This window comes from Onychostruthus taczanowskii, unplaced genomic scaffold (assembly GCF_017590055.1).
Source record: "Onychostruthus taczanowskii isolate IOZ18803 unplaced genomic scaffold, ASM1759005v1 scaffold95, whole genome shotgun sequence".
Lineage (NCBI taxonomy): Eukaryota > Metazoa > Chordata > Aves > Passeriformes > Passeridae > Onychostruthus > Onychostruthus taczanowskii.
In genome coordinates, this window is record NW_024507546.1 from 1,838,335 (window position 1) to 1,864,816 (window position 26,482).

General features: G+C 45.5%; 1 protein-coding gene across 5 annotated transcripts in view; it reads right to left on the reverse strand.

Annotated features, from left to right (window-relative positions):
* The window catches only part of ARHGEF5 (Rho guanine nucleotide exchange factor 5), a 34,633-nt gene extending 21,491 nt beyond the window's left edge, over positions 1 to 13,142 (reverse strand). For 2 of the 5 annotated variants that reach the window (XM_041426776.1, XM_041426775.1), the window contains exon 1: positions 12,908 to 13,142. Coding sequence is in view for 1 of the 5 variants with exons in the window: in XM_041426774.1 (XP_041282708.1) it covers positions 11,435 to 11,443 (9 nt within the window). In the remaining 4 variants the exon portion in view is untranslated. Of the gene's footprint in view, positions 1 to 11,434; positions 11,515 to 11,936; positions 12,428 to 12,907 lie in introns of those variants that run through there. The other 3 variants (XM_041426777.1, XM_041426778.1, XM_041426774.1) reach the window with 3 other exon arrangements.
* Positions 13,143 to 26,482: the final 13,340 nt, after the last annotated feature.

The following is a 26,482-nucleotide window of genomic DNA, read 5'->3' on the forward strand; positions in this document are numbered from 1 at the left end:
AAAAGAGGCAAGAACTTCCCAAATTACTTTCCCCGTGACATTTTATGCAGAGGTGGCTGCTAGCAGCATGCTGTACACATTCCTAGATGGCATGTCTGCCATGAACCCCAGGAGTTCTCAGTTCCTCTTTGAGCAGGATGATTCAGGACCTTCATGGGACAGATTCTCCAGTTAGAGGGAGAAATCTGAGAGTCTCTCACTGCGCTATGGATGTGTGAGCCAGAATCCCACACTGCTGGTTTTGAGTCTCAGATTAAAGAAGGCTCATGTTTGCACCAAACCATTCTGACAGATGCAAATGCCCTTAAGACATCAAAGGACCTGGAAACACTTGAAAGCTTGGCCTTGCCCAGTCTGCACAGTGGAGCCATTTGTGTAACCTGTACCCATTCTGAGCACAGTTAAGCTACAGACAGATAAGGATGAACAATATTCAGCAAACTGAACCGGGAAAAACTGTCCTGCCCTGCAGAGAGGCCCTCCAAAGTTATCCTGTCTGATGCAAACAGATAATATAACCTCTTTCACAGTCAGACCAAGTTGCACCTGGAAAATTGTCAGATTTCTGGTAGCTGTCAGAGCCCCAACAGAAGATAAAGTTGGAATATTTTAGCAGTGTGGGATGACTCACAAGCTAAACACTGATATATACCCAGCCATAAATAAACTGGCAAAATCCTGCATTTGTATTAATAGGTAAAGCACATCCTATGCAACTAAAAAAATGCTAAAATACCCACAAAACTGCACTTTCTGTGGTAGTGATAGCACAGTGTCATAAGCCACAAGAACAGCAGAAAACCATCATTCTCTGGCTTCAATATCGTACCATCAATTGGGGAGCACAAGAAGAATTGTTGGATTCAGAATCCCACGAGATAGCAACCACAACAACAAAACCACACATTTATCCTTATGTTGTGCCCTTAGAATGCATGTTTTCAGCCTTAGCTCCCCATATCAGCTTTAATTACCTTATGACTCCAGCAATGAGATTTATTTTAAAAAGTTATGAGATGTGTATCACAATAAAATCACAAAACTACTTGGCAATACTGTAGCAGTGATGGAGCTTTGTACTGAAAACTGTAGCTAAAGAAAGAAAAAAAAAACCCATCCAAAAGGGATGTAAAGATGTATGTGGGGAAAAACAGGTTTTGGTACAACCCTCCCCTAACCCAGCTTCTCAGGGAAGAAACCATTTTTTTCTTGGAAATTTAACTGGTGTCTTTAGATCGAAGAAGCTACCACGAGACAAGTTTGGTATTGGAAGCAAAAAGTATTAGATATAAATAAAATTTTATAAGAAATGTAAATGTGGGAAAGCACCAGCAAGGACCCCTTGCCTCTCCCTCGTGGAAAAATAGCTTCACACACCCAAAGCCACAGGAATTGTGTGGGTGCTGAATAGGAAGGTACTAATGTGAACACACAGAAAACTTGTTGTTCCTCACGGTCTAAAGCTTGTATGGCCAACTGGCACAGGTTTATTGTGCACATCACAACATTTTCTGTTTCTCATACAGTCCCACTTCCTAGAATCATGTGGTTATGTGAGAGTTTTGGCTTACAATTATGAAAAAAAGGATGAATGGCCTTTAATGGGCATGGAAAAGGCCAGAAAAACTAAGTATGACTCAACAATTAAATCTCACTGTCTGGGTTCATTTTAATTTCTTAATCCTAAACTTAAATTTGTAACTAAGGAGAGGAAGGGCAACTCCCCATTCCCTCTCTGCCTGACCCCTGTTTTTCAAAGGTTGGGACTCATGACACTGCAGAATATTTAGGCCTGATGCAGTGAGTTACATGAGCTATCAGAAACTAAAAAGGGCAGTGAAATACACTGTGATATAACTCAAGTTAACTAAGATGAATAATCAAATTTGTCAGGCCCAATTTAGGTATTTGCAGATATCCTGCAAAGTTCACTTGTTTATATTCCATTCCTTAAAAAAAAAAGAAAAGAAAAAAAAAAAAGAAAAAAGGAAAAGAAGAGTTTCTTCAATTCCTTCTGCTGCTGACTGTACCAACACCACTTGGATCTTAATAAATCTCAGTTAAGACCTGACATGAAACCCTGAAAATCCAGAACACCTGAAATCCAGAATAGACGAATTTACTATTCATCCAGGTTGCTGCCAACATCTCCCTCATGCCAGTGCACACATGACCATGCATGAGCCATCCCAGGGAGTTGTCAAGACAAAAAAAAAACAACCCAGGAGCAGAATGATGTGAGCAGCCATAAAGGCATGGCACAGGAGAAAAGATAAGTAGTAAAGCTAAATCTGACAGCTTCCTGCAGTAGTTGTATATGGAATAAGAGAATGGTTTGGGTAGGAAGGTTCTTTAAAACCCATCTCATTCCCACCCCCTGCCATGGGCAGGGACCCCTTCCACTATCCCAGGTTGCTCAGAGCCCCATCCAACATGGCCTGGAACACTGCCAGGGATGGGGCAGCCACAGCTTCTCTGGGCAAACTGTGCCAGGGCATCACCACCATCACAGGGAAGAATTTCTTCTTAATATCCCATCTAAACCTACTGCCAGTTTGAAGCCATTGCCCCTTGTCCTGTCACTTCAGGCCCTTGTCAAGAGTCTCTCTCCACCCTTCCTACAGGCTCCCTTCAGGCACTGGAAGGCCACAATGAGGTCACCCCAAAGCCTTCTCCTCTCCAGGGAACAATCCCAATTCCCTCAGCATGTCTTCATAGCAGAAGTCCTCCAACCAGCAGGTCCATGTCCTCCATGTGCTGGGACCCCAGAGCAGCTGTATAAGCTGCACAAGAGGACAAGAACACAGGACTGGGCAGCAAAGCAGGAACAGGAAAGCAGAAACCTGGACTTAGCCCTACATTCTGGTGAAACCACACCCAGGATCCACAGGCCAGTCCCTGCCACTCCAGTGTAGGTGTCTCTCTGTGTGTGACTGCCAAGCACTCTGCACACAGAGCCAGTGCTCCCTTGGCAGCCCACACACACCAGCAGCAGCAGAGCAGGGGGGTTTTACACCCTCAGTCCTGGCCCTCTGCTAGGAACACATCTGCTGCTCTCCCAGGTGAGAAGCAGGCACCAGGGAAGCAGGACATTCTAATTGGGTTCACAACCATTTCCAAATGAGCGATTGTTTTTATGGTTTTATGTTTCCTTGTCTAGTTATTGCCACTGACTGAGCCATTCTGGTGAACCCACAGCCAGCCTTCTTCCCATAGGAAAGGGCTGGCTCTGAGGGGATGTTGCATGGAAGAGAGGTGAATTAGGAGACAGCCCCTGTCCAACTCTGAAAACAAGTAACAACATGTAGGAGATCCTTGGAAAAGCCCTGGAAACCTCCTCAAACCACCTTCGAAGTCTAGCAGGGAAATACTCCAAAGGGAAGGGAAGGGGAAGACATTCTTGTGATCTTGTCTTTCAGATCAAGCTGTGAAAAGTTGTGTAAATCAGGGGTTTAAATGCTGTTACTGATATACATCAGTCTTAGAAAATGCTTTTTATAACCAGCTTTACCAATTAGTACTACCTTATTTCAAGGTTTATAGTAGTAATTACAGCCCATAGATGTTGTAGTTAAGATTTAGCATTAATTCCTAATACTGTCATTAACAGTATATTATAAAAATTTTAAAAAAAAGGTAGAGACCCACAGATACAAACTTAAAAAAATAAGAAAGAGCACTGACATTCTCTATTTCAGTATTATTTCCCCTTCTTTGTCAATGTGCAAAAATTACATCCACATATTTTCAAGTTCAGTACACCTCCAAGTGTGAATTAATTAAAAGCATTCATTTTATACCAGCTCAGAAATATTACTAACATTTCTTTGATGCATTAGTTAAAATATTTTTCCCACTTTAATAATTAAACAAGTTTCAATGCATAAGGAACAACTAGAGATATTTTCATCCTTCCTCCCTCTGTTTTCATTTTTCTGCAAATGAATGAGGGGCAGAATCCATTTTCCACCACCACCCTTCCAGATTCTCTAAAACTGCACTCCTTGCTGGCTTCATGATCTTCAGATATTAGCTGAGCAATCAGGATCTTAAAGATTGCCTTTGGGAGTCTTTGAAGACATCAACTCTGCCTCTTCTTGAACTGGCCTACGGCTTCCTTTTGCTCAGCCCTGTGGCACGTAACACCACCTCTCTCTTTCCCCTCCCAGGTCCCACCTTATCAGATGGCAATGCTGAGGAGTAAAATAAGGTCTGTGTGCCTCAAATTCACCCCAAGCTCCTGAATTCAGTGTAGCAGTGAGAAATCAGAGGATGAGGCAACTTAACAGCGGCCTGTGAGTAACAGTAGAAAATCGAGCTGATAAAATTTCCTTCACCTCTTTTATGACATGGTCACAAAATGATAGCTCTGGCTGAGGAATGCCAAGTCCTCTTGTCCCCCGGCCTACACAGGCTTGCATGGCATATTCCAATTGGACTGGTGCATACCTTCCCATCCACAAGAGACTTCCCCCAGGAAGCCATAGGCACCAGGCAAATGAAATCAGAGACTCAGCTCCTTCGCCTTCCCATTACCTGCAACACGCTTTGATCAGCGGGGCATAAATAAACACGTAAACATCCCATCTCTGCCAAGGTCAATGAGATGCAGCAGAGTTCCTCCAGTTACCTAAAGGAGTTCATTGGACTTGGGATGGGTCAAAATGCTTTGCTGTGCTTAAGAAAGAAATCACTGGATGTAGCAGCAAAGCATATGATGTGGTGTGACGACTGTAGCTTGGGAAAGCTAAGAGCAATAGAGAGCCTGAAGGGGGAAGGGTTGGGATTGTCAGTGGACCATGCCCAAGAAGGAGGGAAGAGCTAGAACTCTCCTTCTTGGAGTCCTGTTCCCAAACACCTTCCTGTATGGAAAATTTGGTCTAACTTCTGCCAGACTGATACACCTGGGAAACCCAGCTTTCAGCACAGATCTTTGCTGCCTATTACTGAAGCCAGCACCTCACCTCTTCCATTCGTGCCATTGAAGGTGCAATTACAGATATCCCCACAGCAGGACATGCAGCATTGCTGCTTTTGATGCAAACATGCCAAACCTTTGGCTATTCCTGCACTTGCCCTAACAGAAGGTGGCAAAGACGCACCCTGCTGTTTTAAGTCTTGCCTCTCCTCATGGCTAGGGCTTATAAGCATGGGTGCAGTCACTAGAAATTTCAAGCCAGTGGGGCCCACAAAGGATATCTGTTATCACCAGTAACATAATCCAGGCTGGAAGGGGAACACACATTAGGATATGGGGGGGCTCTCCTTCCTACAGTGCCTCACTGCAGTCATTCACTAAAAGGAGTCTCTACAGAAGACTTAGATTGTAACCAGTTTTGGCGTATTTTTAGGGCAATGAAGAATGGCCCCCATCCAGCAGAATTTCCAGTTCTGTATTCTAGCTGTTTGCAGCAGTTTCTGCCTGACTGAGGGTCATCTGTGCAGCTGGGGTAATAGTAAACTCTCCTACCTCCCAGCCATACTCAGAGGATAAGGCAGGGAGTGGCTGCTCAGTGTACTGAATATGCAAAGGCCTGTTATAAACACCATATCTGATTGCAACCATAAGCAAAGTCTTATTTAAGCAATCCCTTCCCCAACAAAAATAGATCAGCTGATCACTCTATTCTTTCCTTCCGTGTCTTTCTGCCTCCAAGTTCTTCCAGATAAAAAAACACATTACTAAGATATTTTCCTTTTGTGCTGTAAAGTTGTTTACTACAAATAAGAGAGATTTTCCCCACAATGTAGCATACATACTTGATTGTTTTGGCTCATTCTGGCATTGCACTTTTACTGGAGGAGTCTCACTGCCCAGTCACTGAAAACCCCACTCCCATAATCTCACGCATGTCAGATATTCATATTCTAATAGACATATCTAATAGATATGTCTTATTTCTCACTGTGCTCACATTCAGGGGAGACCCCTTCTCCAATTCCATTAATTTTATGAACTTAGGACAGAGAGCATCAGTTACTTCTTGCTCCCACTAAACACAAAACTGTATTTCTCTACCAAACTATAGTTTAAAACCAAGCTGGTGTTTTTGCATGTGCCTTGTTTGACACTTCTGTATTTGTCTCCCACATCAGTTAATACCTTTTTCACCTTTCAGTGCACTTTGTTCACTCTTTTTAGCAATCACAACAAAACTTTTTACAATGCCACCATTTAAATTAAGCTTTCAAGGGCAACATTCTAGTAAAATGCAGTTATGATACATTTCAGGGCAGATTTGCTTCCATACTGCCTTGCCGAATGTGAGATTTCTGATCATGCCAGTTTTCACTGCATACACAATGCAACACATCTCACCTTTTCTTGTTCTGGTCTCTTCTAAAGTCATTTGGCTATGACTATCAGAGTCAGAATCAATCCATCTTTCCCCTTTTACACTCAGATGCTTATTTTCATGTCTGATATCACTATTATCACGCACTCAGCAACTGAATAGACAAAAATGACGCTGGTAGACAACAAAGGAAGAAATGTCTGTGGTTCATCTGGATAACACCCACTGGGCAATTCAGCTGTCATGATTCTAGACACACAGACACAGTTTTTAGCTGCTTTTCACAGCCCTGACCCTCCCTTGTGACAGAGCACACACTACAATGACATAACTTGCATGTCTGGCCTTGCTCTTCCAGGATAAGGCATATTTCATTGCTCCAGCACACCTCCAAATTGCTCATCTTCCTCTCTCTGCCCTCTCCGAAATGAACCAGCTCAGTTTACTCATTGTGCAGGGGCAGAAGACAAGGCGAACTGTAGGACTGATGCGAGAGGACGACTGCCTTCCCAGATGGCACCAAAACAAGCAATGTTCACCCTGTGCCTACAGGAACACCCTACAGCCTCCCTTTCAGCCTTCCCCACATGCCCTGACAGAACATTTCCTCTTCCCAGCTGTGCCCAAGGATGAGAAGAGAGTGACAGTACAGTCATGTATTCCCTATACACATCACCAGTTGCTATTAAGAAATTACTTGGTGACTTGAAGGGTAAACCCATTTCCCTCAGTCACTAGCACATTTAAGCAAACATGCCACAACCTATAATTTGTTGTAAAAATATGGATGGTCCCACTTCCCTTTGCCTGTCTCCCCACAGCATCCTCTCTCTGTCCCACGGTTTGTCACAGCAAAGAGTCGTAACAGGGTTGTGTGTTGTACTGCAGCCTTGTCAGTGCTACCACCCTTGCCCATAGTGAAATTCTGCTTTCCTGTACCTGGGACATGCCTCTCCAGGAGAACACACCTTGCCTTGGGTGCCTTCCAACTCAGGATATTCTACAGTCTTGTGGGGAGGAGTAGAGAAAGGAGAGGAAAGCGCAGCATTCTCAAAGCACTCTAAGATCTACCAGCTCTATTGTATGCAGACTCAAGCCTGAAATACCTTCATGTGCAAAGCAAGTCACAGAAAAAGAGAACAAACAACGAGAAGAGTTACTTGAGCCATACCAACCATCAGGACTGAATCCTCACTGTTCTAAATATTGTTCACTGTTCCTGTCCGAAAGAGCTGGCAGCATACTCAGAACACCCTTTCTTCCCTAAATCCAGCAACAGAATGGAAATAGATACACTGCACCTTCACAACTTCACCAGCAGCTTGGCAGCCCTCACCTGTAAAACCAGACTGTGATCTCGGAACACCTCAGAAAGAAGAGTGACTCAAATGTTGCAGATGGATTACATTTCATAGTCTAGAGTTACCCTTGGATGCCAGCACTATGGAATACCTACAGCAAAACTTCTGCATCTAAACTCAGCCTTAATCCAAGGATTTAGCCTGGAGCCTAGACCCACTAAAGACATCTGATGCTACTGCATCAGAGCTTCGCTAGGCACTGGTATGGCATCTTTTTCCTGTGAAAGCTATAATCTTCCCATCTACTCTTTCCAAGTTTCCACGAGACCATCATCACAGACAGCAATCTGTAGTGAAGATTTCAGGGCCCAAGTAAGATTTAAGCTATTCAAACAATCTGTGTGGGCATTTTTGATCATTACACCTGTAAAGGTGAGTGTAAAGCACACATACCATACAGCTTACACATCCTGATTTTTTGCAGTTGCCCAGCAAGATCACGGGCAAAGCATCTTCTACTCCTCCCGACAGCGGCCTTTGTGTTAGCTTAACATTGCTTTGTGCACCTATTTCTATTATCAAGTGAATATACAAGTGTAGCTACGGCAGTCACTTTGTGGCAGATGTGAACTTGTCCCCGGATTATCCCTGGGCTTCTGCAACCTGAACAAATCATGCCCTAACATGACCAGGATCTTAATCCCCTCCCCTGCCTCCAGAGAGGTGTATTTTGGATTCATAAACTCTACTGCTGGATTCGTTGATGAAGCAGGAGCTCTCCCTCCCCTCACCTCCTCCAGTCACACCCTGTGCAAGGCTGGGTCTGCTCACCAGTGCACAGCTCTGCTCTGCCCATGGAGGGGACCACCCAGCTGTTGGATCCCACTGGGCACCACCCCAGCCTGGCCCCTGGTGGAGATTTGGGAATTTCTGTCTATGATCAGCCTTAGGAACCCCAGTGCTTAATGACTCTGAGCACCAGCAAGGCTGTGGGCAGTCACTCTCACACACTGAGCCCCTGCAAGCAGCTGGGTGTTCAATCTGAGATCACAAAAAGGTTGTTTGGTGTCCAAATGTCACACACTTCTCTGTGACACTGCAAAAAGGATATGTTTTCAGGAAGCAACTTTATGACCATCTCTGCTTTAATGCAGTATTCTCCCAGCAGCAAGTTCCTGTGCTTCCTCCTACCTCAGTTCCCTCCTTGTCTGCTATCCAATTACAGTTTCTTCAGCCACTCCTCCTCAACCTCTCCTAGCATCAGAACGCCCTCTATTTTGTATACCTTTACATATGTGTGTCTATATATGTACATTTGTACACATGTCATGGTAATCACCTTCCCTCTTCTAAATTTTTCCCACTATCAAAACCAATAGCCCTCCCCCTGACCTTACATTGAACTTGTACTAAAGTCATGGGAATTTCTTCTTTGACTTCATCTCGCTTTTAACCCAACCCCCCAAACATCAGGCCAAAACAAGTCCCCACCATAGGCTCTGTTCCTCATCCTGCAGTGTTCTGCATGGGACTTGAAGGAATGGCGTCTAAGAATAGATGGGGAACGGATTTTGTATCAGCAAACCAATTCTACTCTAAGGGCAAGAAAGCTGGAGTCACTTAATGGAAAATACAAGATTAATGAAGCTTTCCCAAAAGGGCACCCCACCTTGCTCAGCACTGAGAACTCACATCTAGAGCACATGAATGCATTAACTTAGAACTTTTCTGCACCACTGAACCCTTCATAGGTAGCAGTGTGTCACAGCCAAGGCTCAGACCTTCTTCTTACACTAAATGCTCTTTCCCACACAACAAATTTCAACACGCACTTCTTGACCAAAGACATAAAAGCATCTGACCTAAACCCAGTCCGGGCTAAACCCAGTTCTCCCAAGCCACACAACAGAGTTAACCTGCACTACTGAGTAAATCAGGGCAGCTGCTCTCACATGTCAGCTGCAGAGGGAAGGCAAAACGATACACTGCCTTCTATGAAGATTTAAAGGTAAGGTGTGCTTGTGACACCTCCTAGTTTCACCAACTCTTCACCTTGCCAAAAGGAGTTCCATCCTCTGCCCTTTCTCTCCTGGTGCTAGAGGTGCATGTGTGGTCTCACAACAAACCACAGCAGAGAACCAGCAGAGATGACAACAGGCAGGCACGACGGCTTCTTTCAACAGCAGTGCCAGCTGAGAGGATTTGTGCAACCACAGCCTGTTTACCCAAGCACAGAAATGTAGGAACTAAATGTGTGATTCCCGCTGGCATCTAATCCTGCTGTTGGAAAAGGTGGTCCCTCACCACATTTCTCATGCCCGGTGTCATGCTACACTTCAGCAATCTCTCTGGCCATAAGGCAGGCTACTCCAACTTCTATACTTTTTTTCTTTAGGGAAGGGGGTTAATATTCAGTTGGAGCAGTGACTGGACTGATCTGAGGCCACTTGGTCACCAGAGCTGATCCGAGGGAAGCAGCAGGAGCTTGCAGTCAGGACTGGATGAGAACAGGATCATTCCTTCAGCAGCAGCCTGTTGTGCTGCTGGGCTGCTCATTATGTGAAGCCCAGCTCCAAGCAACACGAGTTACTTAAGCACAGTTCCCAGGAAGCCCTGCCTGCACAGAGACACCAGGCCAAGCACCCTCCATCACTGCTCTAAACCATGCTGATCACCCAGACTCCAGCTCCATGGCTGCCCTCTTCCCAGAAGGAAGAGCTCAGCATAGCTAGCAGCCATGGGCTTGCAGTAAAACAGACCATCTTTTAGCTGGAATGTGTCATCCTGGCAGCAACAGGCTTTCATGTCAACCTGGCATGAAAATTTGTAGCAAGACTTTGTGGTTAGAAGCCAGGTTGGACAGATGGAGATAAGAAATTAGCGAGGGTAATCAGCCATTGGAATAATTTACCCAGGGAACCAGTGCAGCCTATCACCTGATACCTTGAAATCAAGACTGGGTACTTTTCTAGTAGAATTTTGGATTCGATGCAGAGATAACCAGCTGGGAATGTAAATACCTGCCAGGGGTCAGGTCAAGGTATCTGTCCCCAGCTGGCTGATACTCTGAACTGTGTGATTACCTCAGGAAAGAGGGAAATAACCTCTATGTAGAGCCCAATTGTCAAAACAATAGAGCATTTGCACTGAAGTCACTTCTGAGTACTTCATAAAAGATTCAACAGGAGCTCAGTGAGGAGCTGCAAAGCGGAAAGGAATTGCAAAACTTCCGAGGCATGACTACTGAAATAAACTAGCAGTGGATAATTTAGCCAAACAGTAACTAAGCAAACAACATCAACTGGAAAGATACCAGATGACAGAAAGCACAGTAAACACTTAGAATCAAACATCCTTGGAAAAAAATGTGATTCCAATTAAGAACTGGAAATCCCTTGCGGGCTGTTCCTTAAGTTTTGCCTGGGACAACTATGGAGAGTGAATGTAATATGAATACAAACTAATTAAATAAAACAGCCCATTTTAAACAAGACTCGAAAGTAGATTACATAAAAAAAGAGAAAAAAAGGAAATAAAAAATCATCAAAAACGATAGCATTATTTGGCTCTTTCCTGCTAGAAAGCACATGGAATAAGCATACTGTAAGAAAGGATAAGATTCAACAGAACAAGCACAAGAACATCCATCTAAAATTAGCAGAATGAAAAAAAAAAAAAAAAAAAGGCCTGCAGAACAGACTTACTGTCAAAATCTACCAGGACGCACACAAAGTTCTCAGAGGAACTATTTGTGTCCCACTGTTTCAGAGAGCAGGAGCATCAAGCTCAAGCCCAGTTGCCTGCTGTCACAATCAACTGGACCCCACTGAAACTTACCCAGACCATGAGGCTGCTGTACAGGCAGGACAGGATAAATGCCACCCTCAACCACAACCTGGCAAAATAAGGTTCTACACAGAAGACAGCTGAACTCTTCATAACATTAACAAAAACTAAGAACTCAGATTTGTTACAACTTCAAGTCTGATTATGGATGCCTCCTCCTCACCCAATTCAGGTGCAGTTCTGAAATCTGGGTCACCCATACATTATTCCTCCAAACCAAGCCACCTCCCTCTGGTGCAACCCTTTAAAAGTACTCTGCCCTTATCCAAGCCATCTCAAAGTCATTTAGGTTATGAGAAACTCCAAAACACCAGGGAATCAGGTCACAAAACTTCTAACAGCACATTACACACGTGGCTTGATCCAGGAGGAACAGGCACCCAGCTCCAGAAGAAGCCAACATAGGCATCCATATCCAGCAGCACCCTCGTAAAGTCTGCAACAAGTCAACACCGATGAGCTGAGCTCAGATCTCTGACCCCATAATTCCTACCAGGTTTGATGCAGTCTTAGCCAATATCTGGGAATAAACGAAGCATCCAGCAACGACAAACGTGGGTGCTGGGAGGACGATGGGTCAGGTGAGAGCCGTGGGAGCTCTGGATCCCCCCCTGGCAGGTTGGTTGGGGCGCTGGGGTTGCCATCGGAGCTGCTGCGGTGGCCGGGGCTGCGGGAAGGAGGCAGGAAGCGAGCAGCAGGCAAGGATCTCTCGCCTTTCGTTCGTCTGCCTTCCCTCCGTGACAGGCCATAAAAGTCACGAGGCAAGGAGGAAAACAAGGAGGTGTCCAGAGTTCAAGAACAGCACCCCCGCGACTCCCGGTCCGCAGCTCCCGGCGGGAGCTGAAAACCCGGCGAACACCGTGGGATCTCGCTCCTGCGTGGGAGGCACCATTTCTGCGGGAAGAGGCTCCTGCTGCTGCTTGGCAGCCGAGCCTGGGACCGGGCCTGCGCTCCGGGCCCTCCCTGCTGCCGGCAGCGGGCGGGGGAGCGGGGGGCGGCGGGCTGCCAAGGATACGGCCCCCAGCCAAGGATGCGGCCCCCGGCCGGGCGGATCGGAGCCCCCTTCGCCGTCCCCTCGGGGGGCACCGGAGCTCCCGCGGCGCCCGGGACCCCGAGGGGCTCCGCGCCCCGATGGCGTCCGTACCGCGCACTCGCACCGGGCCCGCCGCGGGAGGAGCGACGCTCGCCTTCCCCGGAGATCCCTCCTCCCGTCCCCCTCGGGTCCTAAAATGGTGGGTCGGCCGCCCTCCCTCCCCTTCCTTCTCCCCCTGGTCCCGTCCCCCCCGCCCCGCGCTCCCGGAGCCCGCCCGTCGCCCCCGCCCCGGCCCCCGCGGGGCAGCCGCCCCTCTATCCGTCCCGGCCCGGGCTCCGCAGGGATCCGGCGCCAGGCCCGCGCCTCTCCCGGGAATACGGCAACGGCGATCCCAGGAATACGGCAACGCCGCCCCCGGCGGCCGCCCTTACCTGCGCTGGGCTCACATCGCGGGGCCGGGGCCAGCGGTGACCCCCCCCGGCGCCCCTCAGCCGCCGCCTCGCCGCCGCCCTGCGCGGGGCCGCAGGTAAGTCATGAGTGCCGAGCGCGGCTCCAGGTGAGCCGGGCACACCTACAGGAAGGCAGGCGGGCCGCCCTGATTGGCGTGCGGGGCCGGCGGCCGCGCTCCGACGGCACCGCGGCGGGGCAGGGCAGGGCAGGGCAGGGCAGGGCAGCGCAGGGCGGCCGAGGGGCCGCGGCGGACACGGCGGCTCTGGCCCCGCTCCTGCTTCTGGCCCCGGCCGGCCACAGGCCCTGACACGTCCGAGCGGAAGGTATTTTACTTTTTTTTTTTTTTTTTTTTTTTTTTTTTTTTTAATTCATTAGTTAGAATACGGGTGAAGGTCCTAGAGGGAAAGCCGTACGATGAGAGGCTGAAGTCGCTCGGTTTGTTCAGCCTGGAGGAGACTGAGGTCAGAGCTCTCAGCAGTTCTGCAGCATCCTCGTAAGGAGGAGGAGCTGGCCCTGATCTCTGCTCTGTGTGACCAGGGACAGGACCCAGGGAATGGCTGGAGCTGTGTCACGGGTGGGTTAGGGTGGATTTTAGGAAATGTTCTTCACCCAGAGAGTGGTTGGGAACTGAACAGGCTTCCCCAGGCAGTGGTCACAGAACCCAGCCTGACAGAGCTCCAGGAGCATTTGGACAATGCTCTTGAGCACGGGGTGGGATTGTTGGGGTGTCCGGTGCAGGGCCAGGCGTTGGGCTGGATGATCCTTGTCGATCTTTTTCAGTTTCAGACTTTCTGTGATTCTGCAATAGCTGCATCCCTCTCAGGTTTCGACACAGCACTTGTTTGCTTTGTCTCTGGAGTGCAGCTGACCCACCAGCCTAGGTCTCTCGTCCAGCTTAAGACTCAGATGCTTTTTATTTTTAAGCTTCCTTCATTATCTGAGTCTCTTGTTTTCCCGCTCCTTAATTTCACATGTGTGAACCCTTTGTGTTTTCTCCCAGCAGGCAGCTGGGGGTTCAAGGAAAAGTGTTGGCTTTATAGGAATACAGGATCCCAGGCAGGATTACATCCAAGATCATCAAATAAATGTAAATTAATGAAACACCTGAATTCAGAAGAAATTGACCAGGCCATGGGTAGAAAAATTCTGTAGGCCGCATTAAGAAGCTGAGTCCACAGATAGAGTTCCTGGGCTTTCTGTCTCTTGTAGGTACACAGGTGCTTAAAGGGATACAGGATTTATGTGAGGATGCACTTTGCCATAGTTCTTTGCTCACCAAAATCACAAAGTGTGCAAAGAATTATCTTATACAGGTGGCTGAGGAAGGCGTTACCTATATTATATATTCTGTCTCTTCAAATTGATATCCAGAGTTGTCTCCTTGCTAAGTCTGCTTTTTTCTGCTAATCATTTCTTGAGGCTTACAGGTGTGTATCCTCCAGGATGTGCTCTGAAGATTTCAGCAAAAGAGAAAGAGGAGGCTTGGCTCAGCCACCAGAGAAGCCCTGCAGCCCACATCTAGGAATCCTGAACCCTCCCTTTCCTGCGAGACCTGTGTGGAGTCTCCCAGGCAGGAAAACTCCCCTCAGAAGTGGCACACTGAGAACTCTCCCCAGCCAGCCATGGAATCATCCTCTGCCTGCTGCTGCCTTCTGAGTCCTCCTTTCATTCGTTTGTGTGGGTGCATTTTTTCAGCAGAGTGGATCAGCTCCTGCAGCTGAGATTCAAATTGCACATCACTGCATTTACAGTCAGATGGAAGGAAAGGGATGCTTCAAATTCCCAGGAGTTGACTCTGGATCATGTCTCTCTTGGTTTGGTGTCAGACCTCAGGGAGATTATAAAAATAGCTAGTGCATCTTCCCACTGCATTTTCTAAGTTCCTAGGAGCTGGCAGCAGGTTGGAGTTGGTCATCCTGACTGGAAAACTGCTTCTCTTCTATCCAGAAAAGGGCAACTTACTGTCTGAGGTGAGCTTTCCCCTGTCCTTGGCACCTCCAGCAGCTGCAGAGGCAGTTTTCCGTTTGATTTTGTGAATCATGTCTTGAGGTACCTTGCTTTCTCTGCCTGCTGCACAGAGTTTGAGTGCCTGAACACATCTGGAACCCAGCAGAGTGTGAGCAGGAGAGGGCTTGTCCCATGCTGTGAGTAGCCCATGTGGATTGGGCTGCACTGTCTCTTAGCCCACAAAACTCTGGGCTACAGCAGTTGAGTATGCTCCTTTCCCTTCAAGGACATACCTCCTTGGTGTGTGTATATATATATATATATATATATCCCTGGTGTGTCCCTTCCCTGCAGAGAGGCCCAGCAGCACGAAGAGCAGGGCGCTGTACCCTGAAGAGCTCCTGCTTTCTGCAATGCCGGGCTGAGGGGCAGTTGGGACATTAACCTCCCACTCCAACATCCTCCTCGTAAACATCCTGTCCCGCTCAAGTCCTGTGCTGTCACATCCTCTGTGCTCTGCCCAGACACTATTCTGGGTTTAGTACTACATGCAGAGCACACAGCTGGGCATTCCAAAATTCAGGCAGGCAGCAGGACAGAACAGAACAGTAACTTGGTTCAGCTGCTGACATACTACAAGTACTGCAGAGGAGGAGAGTTGTTTAAATGTCTTCTTAAAACTAAAATCATCTGCTTGAGCCCTCCTTGGAAAGCCAGTTTGCTCCCCTAGGTGTGTTCAGCAGCTGTACCTTACTCCAAGCAGATGCAAACCTGTGCATATGGCATGAAAAACCTTGGTAATAATGGAAGGGAGCAGAAGAGAGAGCTTGGAAACTGCAGCACAGTAAGTTTACACAAGCAGCAAGTAAAACACCCATCCCCGGTGAGTCAGTCCTGGCCGTTTCCTTCATTTCCTCCAAGGCTCGCTGTGAACATCCAGTGGTACCAGCCCTTCTGAAATCCAGTCATCTCCTTTCCTGCCTCTTGTTTACAGCCTCCAGCACTGCATTTTCACTGCAGGCTGAGAGAAGTGCAGACTCTCCCCTGGCCTCAGCTTAGCTTTGGTAGCGCAGTGCTCTTGTTGCTTTTGGGGGTGCCAGCACCTTCTTGAGCTACAGCAGGTGCTGAATTAAGAGAGGAAAAAGTGTCACAGTTACACAACAGGGTTTTAAAAAAAAAAATCTTGAATGCAGCTGTATCATTGACAAAGGTTCTTTATCCCTACAGCCATACCTTTGGATTCAGTCTGGTAGGGTAGAAAGAAGCAGTGGGGTATTAGGTTGTTTTAAGTGTGCAAACCATCCCTCAGAGATATGGGTTGAATCTTCCCTGCTTCAGACTGAGATGTATCTCATGCTCTGATTTCCCCACATGACAGCAGCTATGGAGGAGGACTATTTTTAGCTTTTGTTTATTGGTTTGTTTACAGGAAATTCTTCATTTGTGAGAGTGAGCTTGGGTCTGTGTTAGTCTGAGAATCTGCTTCAGTGCCAGTTGTGGATGTATTTACAAGGGTGAACTGCTGCTGTTGTCTGGGAAGAGGCATCATTTATCCCAGGTGTTCAAGAAACTATGGGTTTTACACAGACAAATATTGATTTCTGGGATGTTTCCTGAAATTTTCTCAAGGAGATGTCCAGGCAGCTGTGACAGAAAAGTTTAGGAAAATACAGAACTAGGAAATTCTTTTGGGTGATATGGATAGAAATGCTTTTCTGGATGAAACTAATTATAAATCTACATTGCTGCCATAACCTGAGTTAATAACAATAGCTCTGAGACAAAACCCATATTGTCAAAGAACATGAACATCCCAAGACAAGAACAGACCAAAATGGGCTTCCTCCATTTCCTTCTCCAGTATCCTCTCCTGGGAATTCTGAATAGCCTCCAGCCAACAAGTGTCCTAGATACAATGCTGTGTCTGCTCTTATGGAGTAAAACCAGGAGCAAAATAATCCACCAAAATTATATATCTTTATAATCCTTATTCAACTTCACCCAGGTTTGGGTTTTGTTTTGTTTTGTTTTTTCCATGCAAAAAGCAGTAAGGATTGTTTGTACAAATGGATACCTGCATATGAACCACAAAGGGATAGTTTTTTGTCATGATGAATTTTGTACAGTTACAGGGAAGGTGTACATTGGATGGATTAAGTGTGAATGGCCCGTTTCATATGTTGTACAATTTTTTTCCAAAGTAATTGCAGTGCCTGGGCTGATGTGCATGTCAGGCCATTGTCCTACACAGCTAAATTCCCCTTTTTTAACAGGGTCTGCCAGGAAAATTTAAACAAAAGGACAAGGCTGCAGACTGTCTTGAGACAAAGGCAACTCTTAGAGGCATGAGAGTAAGGAATGGTCTGGAGAGTCCCTGCCTGTCTGCCATGAAAGGTGATAAAAGGATGTTTTTATTTGCACACATCCTGTAGCCTGACATTGCCCAGCAGTTCACTTGATTATAACTCCTGCCTGTTCTAAAAGGGATGAGGTGGTTCTGAACTTGTGGATGTAGGCCTGGGGGAGGCTGATGTGCCTTCCCAGCTCAGTTTACAGCTGCAGTCCAGACTGATATCAAAGAAAATGACTGCTCATGCCACAGCTTCAGAAGGGTGTGGGCTGCACACATGCAAATGTTGGTTTTGTTGACCTTCCCTGATTTGGATGGAATTGAGGGTAGGGATGGCCAATCTCAAACAGCAAAAGTACGCAAGATCGCCTCAGATGTTACTTCATTCTTGCCAAGGATGTAAAAATCATCAGCTGGGCAGAAGGGAAGACAAAGTACCACTCAAAGCATAGCTACAAACTGAAGAAAGAAATCCCCACAATGTATCTCCTGCTCAAGATTTTGCATGAACAGCTGCAGCAAAACATGACTCAAAACTTCACATGTATTTGCTTATATACTATTTTTCAAAAGACAGAAGGAAATAGCTTAAAAGTTAGTCCAATTCCATTAAAATCCTTTTATTTGGAATTAATAAAATATGGATTCCTTTCACAAGCAAGAAGCTCCTTTGAATAAATATTGGGGGAAAAAAGGGAGCTATGCTAAAGAGGTTATAGTCTCTGAAGCAGTTACCAGCCTTTAATGATACATACTGTGGTTAAAACCTGTTTCCTGCTCACCAGTAGCATTTGGCAGCTCAGATGGAATTCTCAGTGGGACAGTAGTAAGCTCTTACATATTTAGAAGGATTTCCTTCAGCCAAACTTGCAAAAATTGCATTTGATACATGTAATGCAGTGTAACATCACATTCTTTTCTTCCTGTTGAATATATGGCTTTTTAAGCCCTATTCCCACCTGATTAATATACAGAGATTTATATGGAAGTGTCCGTGCAGGTAAATAACACAAACTTGAATTTAAAGGGTTTTTTGAAAATATGTAGTGCAGGGAAAGAGTGGTTTATGAGCAAGAACATTAATGAGGGTATTTTTAGTACTTTACACTGAATGTCAGCAGTGTATTTTACTGAACAAAATTATGGCAGTAATTTCTGGCCTGGAGTCCACACATATCAGGAGGTCCATGGGCTACCTGAGGAAGATTCACAAAAGATACCCAGGAAACACAAGGCAATACCTGTAAACAAGGATCCAAAAAAATAAAAGCAGGTTGAAAAACCCCAGTGCTTCATACTATTAAGATGCCTCCAAAAGGGCAGAAAGACATTATGGAGGAAAATATATTTACTGGGGGAATGAGTAGTCAGACAAAGAGGAAGACAGAAAAGCTTTTAGTGGGCTTTGACTTTTCCCCATCATCCAAAGTTTTAATTTTTGGTAATCCAGGATCACAACATTGATATGTCCAGAAATACCACACACAAATTTTGAAAAACCTTAATGAGAACTGGTTATGCAAGCATTTCCAAACAGCTGCTCTTTTATAGCAGTCAATATAGGCAATTCCAAGCTCATTTACAATTTCAAGGAAATCAAAGGGCTTATCTTTTTTCTGCCCTGAGATGCTCCATGCAAAGGATATCCCAAGCTGCTTGTTCCTGGCAGGTGCCTTTCCCAGACTGAAATCCCCAGTTGCAGCTCCCAGGGAGCCTTTGGGAGGCAGCCCTTGGTTTCTTGCAGTGCTTTCCATTTCTGTGTTGTGGGATTCTGAACTCCACAAAAAGCTGGATTTTTCCCTAAATCCTTCTGTGATTCTTCTGTTGCAGCTAAATCCTTGTGCAAATCTGAAGCAGAGCCCTCACACTGCAGTAAATTGTTGTCCAGCCCATGATACCTTTCACATCCCTGTGCAGGTAATTGCTGGACTGGGGTCTCAGCCTTACCTGCACCTCACACACTGATGTTTCCCTTCCTTCCTTAGCAGTGAGAAAAAGCCTAAATAGAGAGGATCCAGGATAATGAGCATTGTCTGCTTTTCCCCTTTGAGAAGTCCTGGAGTCCTGGACTCTTGAAATACTTCTACTCCATTTGGAAATGCTAAAGCAAGAACTTATCAGAGTCTTCCTCTGCACTTTTATATATGGGTGTTAATGGCAATAACTTCAGTAGGGCTGGGGGGTGACACTCAAGGGCTTCTGTAGAAATGATTCTGAACAAACCAACCCACTCACTACCAGAACATCTAGAACATTTCATTGTGCTTTTCTGTTTCTTTCACATTCAGGTAGGCCACTTACCCTGTGGTCATTTCTTCAGGCTTTCTGCTCCGCTATGAACTCTAGAAATAAATTACGGTAAGGGAAAGGCAGAATATGGACAAAGTCACACCACTGCAGGTACTCTTATTCTAGTCCAGACATGCTAAAATAGTTGGGACCTCTACAAAACTAAGCATGGAGAGCAGAAATGAAATCAGCATGCTGCTTTCAAGGGGCTTGCCAAATATTCCTCTGGTTTCAGCTGAAAGAGAGATGTGGCTGTGTAGGAGCTGCACGTGTACAGGCTTTTCCCATTGCAGGCAGCTGCAGCACCTGAGTGAGTGCAGCCAGGTGGGAGGATGACACTGAGCAGCTTTGCCCCATGCTCAGAACAGCTGCCTCTGCCCCAACCCCATCCTGCCCATCCCTCTGCACTCGGAAACCTCGGTGCAAGGAAGTCACTTCTTCCTAGCTAAGGTCCTCATATGATCATGTCCATTTAAGTGTTGTTGCTTGTGGTGTAGGTCAGTAGTAATGACTTGGGCCAGCCCTTCACTTCCCTTCCTCTTGTTGGCTAGACACAAAATCCAGCCCACAAATTAATCGGTCCCATTTTCTAATAAAGAGGAACCCCTGTTCATTAAAAAATTGCACACAGAAGTCATTAGTATGTATTAAGGTCCTCTTCAGTAACTGTGAATTCAAGCCCTTAAAAGTTCAGAAATCCCAAATTCTCCCTGCATTCCAGATTTGTGTTTGGGATTTTTTGTTCTGGTTCTCTTGCTGGACAGAATTACACATAGTAGTGTAGCTTTTAACAGGATAAACACAGTAATTCTTTTTGCAGAGGAGGATAAACAAAGCTGAAATGTGCTTCCCTCTCTGTTCAGTGTCTTTGTACAAGTCCTGGAGGTAAGAGATCTCCAAGCCTGGATGTGTGATAGTGGAGTGCCCCCTCATGGGAAGCTGTTCCTGATGCTGATTCCTGGCTGCATCCAGGTGAGAGAACGTGAGCCCAAACACCATTCTGTTTGCTGTGCCTGCTCCTCTATATTGGTTGTTGTCACACCAGCAGGTTTAGAGAGCAATTTCCCTTTTCCTCCCTCAGGTACTTTTTGTTTTGGGCACTGGCTTAAGGCTTTTTGTCAGAATGTTGAAGAAACGTCCACCGTTTTATTGTAGTTTCACCTTTTTTAAAAAATAAAATCTCTGGGATTTTAGCCACCCATGGTGGCTTTCCTGGCGGCCCTAAAGTTACGTAACATGAGTCCTGTAATTAGATAACAAATCTCATAATAGAAAAATGAGCATATATTCCTGAATCACCTCCATGATGTTGGCCTGTTGTATACTGAGAGAGGATTCCCTGTGCCCCTCACTCTCCTCAGTTCTCAGAAAAGTAACCTTTCCATGGGAGGGATTATAATGGTGGATGTAAGCTTGCACAAAAATACAATCATGCACACAGGGTGGGGAAGCATTGTTTGTTTGGAGTTCTGATGCTGTTGTTGGAAGGGCAGACTGAAGCAGGATTGTTTCCTATGAGCAAAGGCACGTTTTTAATGAATTGAGCTTTTGTCCTTTAAACACAAAAAGAGCCTTTTTTGTGATTCACACTGTGTGATATTTTCTGTTTTATTTGCATTTAGTTAAGAACAGCACAAGAATAATCCTACAAATAAAACATCAAAGCAGAATGACCCTATAAAAAGTGTGGGGTTTCTGCCTCAGCAAAAAAATTTGCTGCATTACTGTGGAGGCTCAGGGTGTAAAGTGGCTGTGGTAGAGGCCACATTCTTGTCCGGTGGTCAACATGCATTGTCACACTCTTCTGACATTTTCACACCTCCTGAGACACATGAGTTGAAGTCCCCAGGGAATCAGAGAATAAAGAAACAAAGACCAAAAGGTTATTTAAAAGCTACCATAAGTAGACCTTCCATTCCTAGGACCTCCCCCTCTCTTGTTAGTGATTCTCAAAAAAACCATATGAGGCCCATCGTCTTAGTAGGGTGCTCACATCCAACCCCTGCTACCTCTGTGTCCTGGAGCATTGTCACATTGTTCTCTGTGATTTGGGGGTTGTGCCTCATACTCCCTGCAGGATTCCCCACTTGAATATCTGTGCCTTTATCCTACCTCTGGTGCTGGAATGCCTTCCTGGAAGATCTCACAGTGAGCACATTTCTTTCAAGGGCTGGTTTCCTGCTGAGGTGCTTTCACTGATGCTGAGTAAGGACGGGGTGAATCCTGGTTCCAGCTCTTCTCAGTGGGAGCAAACAGATCAGGCTTTTCTCTGGGGTCAGCCAGCTGATTCTGAGTCAGGTCAAAATTCCCATCAAAACCCTTTCCACATATATGCCCTACGGGAATCTGCCTAGATTGTTTTGGCTTAGATACCCATTCATCAACTGAAAAGAACCCTAATTCTATGTCCTTTAGGTACTCCATTACAATAAGATGTACTGGTGGCCTTAATTACTCCTGATGGACTGGGAAGGTCAGAATGCCTCTCTGTCTTGGGAGTATTCTCTGCAGTGGGTCCCAGAAGAACCATATGGTCTGGTTTCTTCCAGTGCCTGAGGTATCTTATGGCCCTATATCATCAAATGGTGGAGAGATGACTCTGTGATCTTGCTGTGAGACTGGCCCAGGCCACAGACGTTTCAACAGGAGTAAAAGTGCTCCACAGAATATAAAGTGGCTGCTGCTTCTCTACATGGGAGCAGACTATAACAAAGGAGAAAGGTTGGTTGCAGGAAGGAGGTGCCATGGGACAGAAATAGCACTGAAAAGTCTTGGCAGCATTTACCTGCTCAGCAACTGCAGGTTTCTTTGAGAGGAAAGATCAAAGTTTTCTATCCAAATAGTGTTTTGAATTTGAATACCTGCATTGAAATCAGGATTTGTAAATCTATAGTAGCTTTGTTATCCAAATGCAAAACTTTTTACTCATCACCCATATGTTTAATGACCCATGTGACATGCATGGGTGGTTTTTAGTTTATATTTGAAAAGGGTAGATGGATTTTTGCTTTCCAAAGGCTAGCTTGGGGAATAGCTCTTGGCAGTCCATCCTCTACTGAGAGAGCATGTTGATGTCTGGTTAACTTCTGGTGAAGGGGGTTTCACAACCTCCCAGATAATATTTGCCATCTCTGGCTTACACAGAGAAAGTTTTTGCAACATCTACTCTTGTTCTTTTCTCTTGTCTTTTTTCCTGGAAATTAAGTTGGTTAGATCTTATCTCTGTCCTTCCAGCAGTGTAATCACTGCCTCGTTTAACAGCAACCTCTCGTGTACTGCAACTGCACTGTCATGTCTTGCCCTATTTCCAGTCTTCTCCTCTAGACTCAATAAACCCAGTTGCCTGCTTTCTTCCCAAAGGTTGTTTTGCAAACCTCTTATCGCTGCAGATGTGTTCCCACACCCAGCCTGCACCAGCCTGGCTGTTTGCTGTTGCCTGTCCTGTGCCAGCGGTGGCTTCTTGCTTCTCTCTGGCTGTGTTCTGCTGCACACCCTTCCCTGTTCCCAGTGGCTTCCCGTGGTGGGGTTGGCCAGGATTCCTGAGTGGGTGTAGGGGGCCCTGCTGGGCCAGGTGCTGGGAGCGGGTGCCAGGCCCCCAGGCCCTGCCGAGCACAGGAACCGGTATGTGCAGCTCACTCCTTGAGCATCCCATTCCTGCCAGGAATGGGATGTCCCTGTGGGGCTTCGGGGCTTTGTCCTCAATTCCCAGGTTCAGGAATGTCACCAGCTCTCTCCTCAGGGGCTCCCAGATTACAGCATCAGAAAATGGTTGGAAGGGGCATTAAAAGCTCATTTCATTCCAACCTCCTGCCATGGGCAGGGACACCTTCCACTATCCCAGCTTGCTCCAAGCCCCATCCAACCTGGCTTTGAACAGTTCCAGAGATGGGGCAGCCACAGCTTCTGTGCCAGGGCCTCACCACCCTCACAGGGAAGAATTTCTTCCTCATACTTAATCTAAACCTGCCCTCAGTCAGTGTGAAGCCATTCCCCCTCATCCTGTCACTCCAGGCCCTTGTTAACTGTCTCCATCTTCTTTCCTCTGCATATTGAAAGGCCACATAAGGTCTCCCTGGAGCCTTCTCCAGGCTGAATAACCCCAACTCCAGGCCTGTCCTCACAGGAGAAGTTAATTAATTTCTGATTGATTTTTGGTAATCTGCTTTAGAGACTCTCCTAGGGGGAAGAGGTTCCCATGTTCTAAGGAGCGTGAGCATTTCAGGAGCTCCTGAGGAGGAAGGGCTGCCAAAGAATAGGTGTAAATCATCTCCTTCGTTTCAGGAGCACCAGCTTCCATGTTCAGTTGGAGTTATGTAGCCTCCTTGTATCACCTATTCAGGGAAATCATGGTCACGTGCAGTGTTACAACACCAAATCCTTCCAGTCTAAAGAGCACAAGGAGTATCTAGAGAGCTTGTTATTACCAGTAGTCTAATTTATTATAAAATTGACACATTCTGCTGTCATTTATTTCACTCTCTTCCCAGCAACCTTCTCCCCCAGATTATCCTTATATCATTCCCTTGTTCCCAAGAGATTCAGTGACTCCAAAGCAGGTATTTTATCCCTACTGCCTGGACAAGATACCACGTAAAATGCCTAAGAGCATGGACAAGGCAGGTTCTCCCTGCTGATCCTCCCATGGGGATGCCAGTAAGAATTCTCTGCTGCATCTGGCCACTGATCCCTGGCTATAGGACCATTGATCCCTGGATATAAGAACATTGATCCCTGGATATAGGAACCTGCTCATCTCTAATTCCTCTACATGCTTGTATTTGATTGAAATAAGACAGTTGGTTCCTAATGGGCAGCTGACAGTGGGATAAAAAAAAGCTGTATTTCCTTCAAAAACTAGAGCTAAAAAACATCCCATGCCTGTCAAAACTACACCATGAAATTAATCTCCAAATCTGAAAATATGTATTAAAATCAAAGAGAGCTTCTGAACTGTCTTTGATTTTGAAAATTCTTGGGAGAAATGGACACTGTTAGGTGGTGATTCATCTGACCTGTTTTAGGTGTCTACCTTAGGAATAGGTGAATCATGCCCTAGAAAGGCTGCTTCAGTATTTGAAAAATGGGCTTTCTTTATTTTGCTTGATGATCTATTCTCAGTTTGTTATTACTGATAATATTTTACTATTTTTTTAATACTCAGTTAATCTTTGCTCAGGACAAGGATAGGCTGATAATATATCTCTCTCTGAGAACTGTGATTTCAAAAAATAAGCCGTTTCACTCTTGTGATTTTGCAGTTTGTCTTCTGAAAGGGATGTGTGGAATAGAAACAGTGAAGTCATAAGACCAGAGAAGACAGAAGCCCAGAGGGGAAAAAGGTGAGCAAGTCAGAATCTGAAACAACACAGTCAGGAAACAGATTATATGGTTTCTCTAAAAAGCTTGTTAGGTCAGTTAGAGGAAAAGGAAATGTGTATATGTATAGCTGTAGTTTTGCTAACTGTATATGAAAAAGGCAGATTAATTTATTGCACACACTATCCAATGCCATTATACTAGATATTATACAATACCAGGATATACTCTTAGAGATTTTATATGTGCGTGTGTGTACTGTGTGCAGATATTATGTGCAGAGCAGCTTTACAGAAAAGGGCCTGTGTGTGGAAAGTGGTGGAATAATTAATTCTTTTCTTACATCCAGTGAGCCAGCTTTTTAAAGTTGCTGAGACAACTCTAATCCTTCAATATAGGATTATATATACACCTGCAGATGGGACCTCACTTAATGGATGGTCACTAATGTAAAGATTAACTCAGTGAGGTGTAGACTTGTGCTCTAATTCATGTTCCTGTGGTTGTCTCCCAACCCTAGGCCAGGTTTAAAGGTTCTTCATCACAGATATTTTATTCTCTCTGTTGTATTTGCTTTCCCCTCCCAGTGAGCCTTTGTCAAGAGCAACTAATGAGCTGCATTGTGTCCTTTTCCATGTATAGGCTCTTATGAAGTCTGTATTTTAAAGTAGAAATGTGTTCATAAACCTTATGTATGAAAAGGGTGATAGACTGAAAGATAAAAGTAATTTCGTTGGGCAGAAGTTAATTTACAGTAGATGAACACACTGTTATTCAAAGTAAACAGCATCCAAGCTATTCATGGAATGGCATTTGTCTTCAGTAAACATTTTACATAATACATGCAAGTTATTCATGGAATGGCATTCATTTTTCATAGAAGTAATATGTAATGCTGGCCACTTGGGACTCCCAGGAATTAAAGATTTGATAACAACATGGTCTCTCATCTTATTTTCCATTATTTTGATCTCAGAGCTACAAAAGTGGTTGTAATGTGAGGGTTTCATTATTTTTTTTTTAATTCCAGACTCCCTGAACATTTCCAGTCAACTGCTGTACATGCAGGTGTACTAACAAACCTTTGCTTTCCTTTGTGACCTCTCACAGATCACTCAGCATTTGTCCTAATGCCCTCCAAAAAGTCAGCAGCTTGTAAATTGGGAATTTGCGATGTGTCTGTGATGACTTCAGTTTTGGGAGGTATGGGATGCTATTTTAAAGCATAACTGGGGGGCAGGGGCTTTCTTTGTTGCAGGTACTGATGACAAATTCCCCTACAACCTCAGACATTAATCCTTGGGAAAAGTGAGTGTCAGGAGCCATGGGGCCATTTATGGACAGCCTTTGCTGGAGGTGGGTGTGGGCCACCACAAACTTCAGCCAGGAGGAGCAGGAGATACTTTGCCTACTGAGTCATGGCACTAAATGTGCTTTTTACAAATATTAACAGTGAAATTCAGTGGAAGAATGAGTCAGGTCATTGGTATTTAGTCTGAACCAGAGTTGTGAAACTTCAGGTGATTGTGTAGGAGGGAGGTTACCATGATGATGTGCATCATTCATGGAAAACACTTGCTTACACCTTTCCTTGTGTTTCTTCTTGCTTATGTAAAAATCCTGTAGGTATTATCACCTGAAAGATTGAAAGGCT